This window comes from Protomyctophum bolini (genome assembly GCF_963924005.1).
Source record: "Protomyctophum bolini genome assembly, chromosome: 19".
Classification (NCBI taxonomy): domain Eukaryota; kingdom Metazoa; phylum Chordata; class Actinopteri; order Myctophiformes; family Myctophidae; genus Protomyctophum; species Protomyctophum bolini.
Window position 1 is genome coordinate 12,492,504 of NC_137880.1, and position 8,962 is coordinate 12,501,465.

The 8,962-nt window shown below is 41.5% G+C and overlaps 1 protein-coding gene across 1 annotated transcript; it reads right to left on the reverse strand.

The window, feature by feature from the left end:
- Window positions 1-339: 339 nt before the first annotated feature.
- Window positions 340-6,641, reverse strand: hsp90aa1.1 (heat shock protein 90, alpha (cytosolic), class A member 1, tandem duplicate 1). The gene is made up of 11 exons (XM_080791690.1): window positions 6,470-6,641; window positions 5,374-5,526; window positions 4,858-5,224; window positions 4,440-4,573; window positions 3,689-4,000; window positions 3,074-3,239; window positions 2,691-2,881; window positions 2,307-2,454; window positions 1,750-2,018; window positions 1,264-1,597; window positions 340-769 (listed from the first exon to the last, which is right to left on the reverse strand). The coding sequence occupies exons 2-11, from the start codon at window positions 5,524-5,526 to the stop codon at window positions 660-662; spliced, it is 2,184 nt and encodes a 727-aa protein (XP_080647816.1). The 5' UTR covers window positions 6,470-6,641; the 3' UTR covers window positions 340-659.
- Window positions 6,642-8,962: the final 2,321 nt, after the last annotated feature.

Here is an 8,962-nt window from a genome sequence, read left to right on the forward strand (position 1 = left end):
CAAAATGAAATTCTATAGTTTAATAAACAGCTACATATCTACGTACATATATACGCTTATATCTAGGAGTCAAGTTTGTACCAAGGGAACCCTTAAGCTTTTGCATGGCTAAAGACAAGCAACCTTCAGACTATGGGAATTGGGAAGGAGGGACTATAGGCCTAATACATTTTTGTCTGACCACAGTGACTTCACTAAAGTTGAAAGTTCCAGAACAAATATGTTTTTTGGATTCAGATGAACTAGAATGGCCCCATGTCACACTGGCTGCAACCAAACCAGCTACATGAATACATTATGAGAAATAATTGGAGCTAAAGAAAATGAGAGAACATCTACTATGGCATATTCACGTTTTATTACAAAGTTTTTAGTTTTCACAACAACAAAAAAAAACATTCAACATCTACAAAACTTGACTTGATATTACTTCTAGAAGTGATTTTAGACTATTCTAGCTGATGTTACAGTACTATGATTGTTGGCATGGACCGGCTACATAGTTTCATAAATTCAGGTATAATAATTTGTAAATATTATTGTCTGTCAATAGTCAGCTGAAAAATATGAAAAATATATTTTGGAAAAAAGGAAAAAAAGATAAATGAAAAAACAATATAACTTAAAAAAAATTAAAGTTCAAAGCAAAATAAATAATCTTAGTCCACTTCTTCCATTCTTGACGTGTCATCATCTCCTTCCAAGACGGGCATGTCTTCCTCAACGTCCTTACTGAGATCCTCCACAGCTGACTCATCGTCATCGATGCCTGTGTGAATGAAACATGTGGCTTCCATTAGAGTGAAAAGAAAATAATCACTTAAACCCATGTGGTTGTCCCTCAGGGCTCTGTACTAGAGTTATTTTTTCAGTTTTCGCTCACATTAAATACATTTGCTAAAAATAGTGATATTTTTCATCATGCTGGCTGAAACCAGTTCCTTCTTCCCTCATCTGTAATTCTCTAGACGCATTATTATAGTATAGCCTCAACAAAAGATTATTCTATCATCTTTGAAATTAATTAACTAAAAGACACAAAATATTTTTTTATAATGGAACCAAATCTGTTACAACCCTATTGGACTGTGTTCCATTTATGTCTTTTGGCTATGTACTGTGTAAGCATATTTTAATTAAAGTGGTTTAAACATCCTTATTTTGGCCATGTCATTATAGGGGGAAATGGTCCAACGACGAGCTTGTACTGTAGATTGGTTGGGTACTTGGGTTAACTGTTGCAACTCCAGAGACCACACTCACCAAGACCCAGTTTGATCATCCTGTAGATGCGGTTGGCGTGTGTCTGAGGATCCTCCAGTGTGAACCCAGAGGACAGCAGGGCTGTCTCGTACAGAAGAATAACCAAGTCCTTGACTGCTTTGTCGTTCTTGTCCACGTCGGCCTTCTGCCTGAGCGTCTCCACGATGGGGTGGTCAGGGTTGACCTCCAGGTGCTTCTTGGCGGTCATGTAGCCCATGGTGGAGTTATCTCTGAGGGCCTGAGACTTCATGATCCTCTCCATGTTGGCCGTCCAGCCGTAGGTGCTGGTGACGATGCAGCAGGGAGATGAAACCAGGCGGTTGGATACAGTGACCTGTTAAGGGGGGGGGCAGGATATAGTTTGTTTTTATCAAAAGAAAATACTGTACATATTGTCACTGGACACCTTTCATGTGCAAAATGTACTTTTCAGTAACCTGCGTCGCAATAGATGAATAAAATCTTTTATTTAAAGAGAACCGTTACCTTCTCAATCTTCTTGTCCAGGATGTCCTTCATGACCTTGCAAAGGTTCTCGAATTTGACTTTCAGTTCCTCCGACTTCTTCTTTTCGTCCTCATCTTCAGGCAGGTCCAAAGCCTCCTTGGTGACTGAAATCAGGTTCTTGCCGTCGTACTCCTTCAGCTGCTGCACGCAGTACTCATCGATGGGCTCGATCATGTAGATGACCTCCAGGCCGGCTTTGCGCAGACGCTCAACAAAGGAAGAATTCGCCACCTGGTCTTTAGTCTCACCTATAAAAAGTAAAAAGTGAATAAGTACATCATTGCTGTCGGGCATAAATATCACATTTTAACAGTTTTCGTAAATTAACGCCCTACTTGATTATACTACACAAAAGCATCAAAAGACCTGCAAGCCCGAAACGTGGCACGAAGCAACTTTTGCCATTTTTGAATTTCAATCGTGAAAAGTAACTGTTTGACATGACTTATCAAAAAATAATAATAAAAAAAAGAATGTGAATACATTTTCCACAAGGGTTTTAAGAAGGAAAAAAAAGTGTAGGGACAAATGCTAACCGGTGATGTAGTAGATGAATTTCTGGGTGTCCTTCATGCGGGAAACGTAGTCCTTCAGAGAAACCATCTCTTCACCAGAGGTTGATGTGTAGTAACGCAGCATGTCGGACAGCTTCTTTCTATTCTGGGCGTCTTCATGGATACCAAGCTGCAAGATGATAGAAGAAAATACTGTGAGCAACACTGACTGGCCGAGCCTTAATGGGAAGGGAACTATTTAACCATTTGAACATTCCGTGAAAATAGCCCATCTACAAGGATAGAACCATGAGGGACCCCAGTCAATAAAGTATATAGGTTTTAAGTCATTAATTAAAATCTTTCAACTGGAAAAACTATTTCCTGGTGGATTTCTCAGAGAAATTGGTGGCATTTCTTCATTACCTTGATATTCTTAGAGAACTGCTCGTAGTATTTCTTGTAGTTGTCTTTGTCCTCGGACAGCTCAAAGAATAGGTCCAGGCATTTCTTCACCAGGTTCTTGCGGATCACCTTGAGAATCTTACTCTGCTGCAGCATCTCTCTGGAGATGTTCAGAGGGAGATCCTCAGAGTCCACCACGCCCTTGATGAAGTCTGCAGAGATGAGGATGAAGACAAAATGCTCAGATCATTTATGTATTCAGTTTAAGAACAAATTGAAAACGTAAGAATGTAATATAATTAGGCTTAACTGCCGTTAAACCTGAACCAAGCGGTTCAGGCTCTTTTATGTTTGAATTACAGATTCAGGAGTCACTTTTCTGTTTGAATGTGTTAGATACTCACTCAGGTATTCTGGCATCAGCTCATCACAGTTGTCCATGATGAAGACCCTGCGAACGTACAGCTTGATGTTGTTCTTCTTCTTCTTGTTCTCAAACAGGTCGAAGGAAGCTCTCCTGGGCACAAAAAGCAGGGCGCGGAATTCCAGCTGGCCTTCCACTGAGAAGTGCTGCAGAGACCCAAGAAAATAAACATTAATTTCCATTTGTTCACTCACAGGATTTCAACAACCTGCGTCCCTATATTGTGTCTTGATTGTAAAAGAAATTCTAAAGTTTCAAAACCTTTTGAAACTAGCAAAATTGGCAGATCTACAAGCACAAAACATGCTATCCTAAGTAACAGGAGAAGTGGGTGGTAGGACTATAGGGGCTTAAACCCTGCATGTTTAAGTGTAAAGTTCAGTCCCTGCCTTAGCTGACAACTACAAAATACATTGTGATGGCTCGCCAGTGACCCAAGTTATTCATAGTTAGGAACCAAATGGGCCCTTGCAGGTGTCCACTGTCCAGGGCTGAATGCATATCAAATAAATGTATGTTAAAGTTTGAGAATCACTAGTATTTAATATGGAGACATGAGCCATCCACACAATTATACCCATCCTCCAGGGTTTACCTTGACAGCCAAATGGTCCTCCCAGTCGTTGGTCAGACTCTTGTAGAACTCTCCGTACTCGTCGTTGGTGATGTCGTCAGGGTTGCGGGTCCAGATGGGTTTGGTCTTGTTCAGCTCCTGGATGTCAATGTATTTCTCCTTCCTCTTCATCGTCCGCTTGATCTCCTTGTTCGCCTTGGTGTCCTCGTCCTCGTCGGCACCCACATCCTCGATTAGAGGCTTGTCCTTTCCTTCTGCGCCTTCTGCATCCTCCTTCACCTCCTCTTTCTCTGGATCATCCATATCCACCTCTTTCTCCCTTGTCTTCTCCACCTTGAAAGAAGAGCACAAAATTGAATCGTAAGGGAATGGTAAAAGAAAAGTGGTACATTTCTTTATTAAAACAAAAAGTGTAGTTAAACCGTAAAGCTCTATATTCTGATTCTAATCATTGTCATTCTATAGTGTGTTTGTTCAATAAGGGTCTCCCCATCTCTGCAGCTTTTTAATAAACAGAAAGAGAACCCCACAAGGATCATTTATGAGCTTGTGTTCCAGTTAGGTATGCCGATTGCCGACCTGAAAATTAGTTTACTAAGAACTATAGGCCTATAGCAAACAATATCACTTACACACCACCTTAACTTGATTAAACACTTTGCGTTTGTTTCGATGCTGTTTCAAGCTTCAGCCTTAAATGCTACAAAGTCCTGGAGTTCTAATGGTGTTTTTTTATTTGGTTCTGTGTTGAGCCATTGTGCAAAGAACTTACAAACAGCGTGATAGGGTAGCCGATGAACTGGGAGTGTTTCTTCACCACCTCCTTGATGCGTTTTTCCTCACAGTACTCCGTCTGGTCCTCCTTCATGTGGAGGGTGACGACGGTGCCGCGGCCGATGGACGCACCTTTTAAATGATGCATAAAATGAATTACCACAGTTGCCAGATCGATATACCATAACCTTCACGTTCACCATGCTAATCACTGCAGTTTAGCAGTGGTTCTCAAACATTTTTATGTCAAGGACACCCAATTTGCTAAGCAGTAAGCCACAGCTCCCCATAACTCTGAGAGCGGACAAATGGAACCATGCAGTCCATTCAGACCAGTCTCACGCTCTGAGTTACAGGGTAAGGGTCCCCAAGGACCCCACTTTGAGAACCACTGAAATAGAGATCTGTAAACTCACCAGTGTCTACTTTGACAGTGAAGGAGCCTCCGGCTGCAGACTCCCAAAGGTATTGCTCATCATCATTGTGCTTGGTGATCACCGTCACCCTCTCTGCCACCAGGTAGGCGGAGTAGAAACCCACACCAAACTGCCCGATCATGGAGATGTCCGCTCCCGCCGAGAGAGCCTCCATGAAGGCCTTGGTGCCAGACTTGGCGATGGTTCCCAGGTTGTTGATGAGGTCGGCCTTGGTCATGCCGATGCCCGTGTCGATCAGGGTCAGGGTGCGAGACCTCAGGTCAGGTCTGATTTCAATCTTCAGATCCTTGCAGGACTCGAGTTTGCTTGGGTCTGTCAAGCTTTCATATCTGATTTTGTCGAGCGCCTGAGAGAATGGAATTACAAACAGTGGTTTGACATGGAAGAAACTAAGGATATATGCATTTATTAAGTCTTGTGCATTTCATGGTTAGTTGGCATTTTCCCCCCACATCTCTAAAAAAGGAACATGGTGAGAACTGATATTCTACTTACATCTGAGGAGTTGGAGATGAGCTCCCTGAGGAAGATTTCTTTGTTGGAGTAGAAGGTGTTGATGATCAGAGACATCAGCTGAGCGATCTCAGCCTGGAAGGCAAAGGTCTCCGCTTCTTCCTCCATGACGGGGCGGGCGGCTTTCTCTGGCATCTGCATGGGTGAAGAGATTTATTGTATCTATTACTTATGATCCAATTGGAGAAGTTGATTTGGGGTGGCTGTTGAAAAGAAAAACTGTCTAAAACAAAACAAAAAAGTGTATTTCTAACTAAAAATGCTTAACTCGAATTTGTTAATGAAAACTTGTCCCTCACTGCAGCAGCCTCATGGCCATTAGAGGCAGACAGCCTGGTGAGGGAACAGCTGATACGGCCATAGATAATTGTGGCCTATTGCACATGCTCCATCTGTCAATCAAAGCGTCACCATTTAAAAAGAGGTGGAGCTTCTGTTGCATCTCACACCAAGCTGCCAACAGCTGCAGTGTCATTTGACACTCTGCAGACAGAAAAGTCTAATGTTACCATTCAACTGGAGATATTATATATATATATATATATACACATATGATTTGAGAAATAAATTAAAATGGTGTAAAGATACAGCTATAGTTTAATCTGGAGTGTGCATGTTCAATATTTGGATATGAATAAGCTATAATGATGCTTTATTAATCGTTTGATGATATTTATGCTTAAATGCTAAATTAAACTTTCTTTCTTGTATCATTCCTGTGATTGTCTTGTTATATTCAACACAAAAGTGTAACTGTCACGCTTGAATGTCATTCCTGCTAGTCTGTCATGGCTCCTCTCATGAGGGCCCATGTTCTTTGCCATGTGCTGCTTTCTTCCATGCCACCCTCTCACAAAGACATCCACAGTAGAAACACCACTTCTCTGCTGCATAACCAATACATGGTAAATTAATTTGTTGGCGTTCGTTGCCTGGAAGAATTTATGCTTCACTTATATGCACAGTTTCAGAACCAAGTACGTGTTCCTCCACTTAATTTGTATTTAACTTGTCCTGTTTCAAATGACATGACCTGATTTCAGTTGAGAAAACTCAATCTCACTTTGACTTGACGTACCTTGAATCTTGGGAGTGTGTTCTCCTTGTAGGCCTTGTAGTGAGTGTTGCTGCTCTTAGCCTCTTGTGGATGGTAATCCTCCAAGTTGGTTCTAGTCAATGACTGTGTCCAACATGTGGCCTGCCTCCACCTCTTTATACTCTGGGAGTGGTTTCTAGAAGAACCCCACTGAGAAAGTTCCAGAACAAATGGTGGTCGCTGCACTGGAGTAGTGGCCGTGGCATTGGGGTGGGGGGTGGGGTTGGATGCATTTCATGTTCCCTTATAGGGTCGTATGGTCACAAGGGGTGCCTGTCACTCAGAGACAGGAGTCCTCCTGATAGCTTGCATTGTGGGGGCCCAGCCCACCCTCCTCTTATCACAGCTGTCTATATGCAGCCTTTCCAGCCCCCCCTCCCCCCTGCCCCTGCCCCTGCCCCCCACCTGGGCCGACACAGGACGGAACACCTTCACAAGAGATATGGGTCCTTTCTGATGGGGGGATGCTGAGATTGTGGTGAATCTCACACATTCACGTGTTTCTTTCTGTAGGCCTATGTGTCACAACATTGTGTTAACCATATGAACCCTAGTATTGTCTCTACTCTGGGCATGTTGTAATAGGGAACATTTGGCAAAAATAGGCAAATATTCAGCGGAAATAGCAGATCTGCAAACATTTTTTGGCAAAGGGTGATGTAGTAGGCTAGAGGACCAAAAGGAGGGTGCCAAGTAGTCAACAACACAGGTTTACTATATAGATAGGCTTAATGTTTGACAAATATAATTAGTACAGCATTATGACTAATTACAGAATATATAATATATGCTTATAACATCTCACCCAGAAACATGAGTTGTATTTTGAGGGGGGTGCTCAACTCTCATTCAAATGTTACTTGCAACATAATCAGTCCAGTGTGTTCAACAGAAGTCACAAGAACGCCCAAGAAAAACCTGGATGTTTGTGGCCAGATCTGACCAGGGGATGGCAGTGTGTTTCACTGAATACAGCTCAGTTTATGCAGTAAAATGTTACCAGAGTACCAGAATAGGCCAGTCAATCTAAGATTTGACCCAAAAGAAATGGCAAAAGTAACCATTCAAGGTTTTTTATGACCCGTAGGTTCATCCAAATAACATTAAAAATAGAGTATTATATAAATTGTGGATCATGGCAACTTCAGGGGTTGAAAGTTGGAGTACCATTAAAAACAAATCTAATTTTGCTTTAAGAAGCATGTAATGTGTCAACCTAGGGGATTTTCATGATTCTGAATCCATTCCAAGCATTAGTTTCCCCTGAAAAACACTTCTTGGGCTAAAAAGGCCATATAGCCTCTTGCCCAAAATTTATTTTGGGTCACGCACCTTTTTAGCTTAGATTGACTGGCCTAAGAAGCTACCTGTAAAGGCCTGGAGATGGTTCACTTTACTTATCGTAAGGCCAACAGTTCTAAAGCAGTGGTTTCCAACAGTGGTCCTCAAGGGGGTTCCAGGTGATCCCCAGCTAAATGATGAAGTTGGTTAACCAAATGAGACACTTATTTAACTCTTAAATGAAACCAAATGGACTACAGGTCCATTTGGTTTCATTTTACGCTCTCAAGAGTGAAATTATTGTTAAACACCTAATTTACAAGAGGTCTACACAATTAGAGAATGTAGAGCTTTTTTTTTTAAATCATTTGTCATCTCCTATGGTACCAACATCAATACAGCATGAAATTGTGGACATAATGCTTATCCAATGATAAAATATTATCGGAGACGATAAACCTCATCAAATGGTGGTCCGTGGCTCAAATACCGAATAATGGACCTTGATATGAAAAAGGTTGAAAACCACTGCTCTACCAGTTATGCAGTAGTTGTCAAACATTGCTTACAGCTGTGACATTGTGACCACACATCTTCATGAAATGCCCACTAATTGTGCTGTACATGCCCATCAAGAGTTGCTGGCTGGTGCATGGACACAAACTACAAACAAACTACAGACTTCACAGTTACTTCATTCAAGAAAAGAATCACCAACAATTCATAATCATCTCTCTGCCACCTCAGATGTGCTGTGGAACCTGAAAGAGTCAAATTGGGGTTCAGGTCATTATATAGGTTTGCCAGGAAACGCACCTGTAGCCAACCACATTGATTGGGACGAAATTGGTCCAAACCAACCAAGGTTTGAATGTGTCAAAGAGGGACAGTGAACTTTAGGAAAGTTAAAATATCTTTGACTGAACGCAAATACTGTAGCCTATCCATAACTTATTTAAATGAGATGTGCAATGTGTTCCTGAATGTCTTGACAACATAACATAGTATTTTGGATTGCCTTATTAATTTGTTCAATTTAGTGGGAGAGGCCATGTGGTATATAACGGCTGAAGACATTGAGCTGTCTCTCCTAAGGAGGTGAAGTTTTGAATTGATATAGTTAAAGCCATTATAGAATTTTGAGTGGCCTAATCATTTGTCTTTATTTTATTTTTACATGATCATTTTAAGTAT

Coding starts and splice junctions, on each gene's coding strand:
- hsp90aa1.1 (XM_080791690.1), bottom strand. CDS start 5,526: ATGCCAGAGAAAGCCGCCCGCCCCGTCATGGAGGAAGAAGCGGAGACC. Junction 2,019..2,306: donor ATTCATCTACTACATCACCG/GTTAGCATTTGT, acceptor TACTTTTTATAG/GTGAGACTAAAGACCAGGTG. Junction 1,598..1,749: donor TGGACAAGAAGATTGAGAAG/GTAACGGTTCTC, acceptor CCCCCTTAACAG/GTCACTGTATCCAACCGCCT.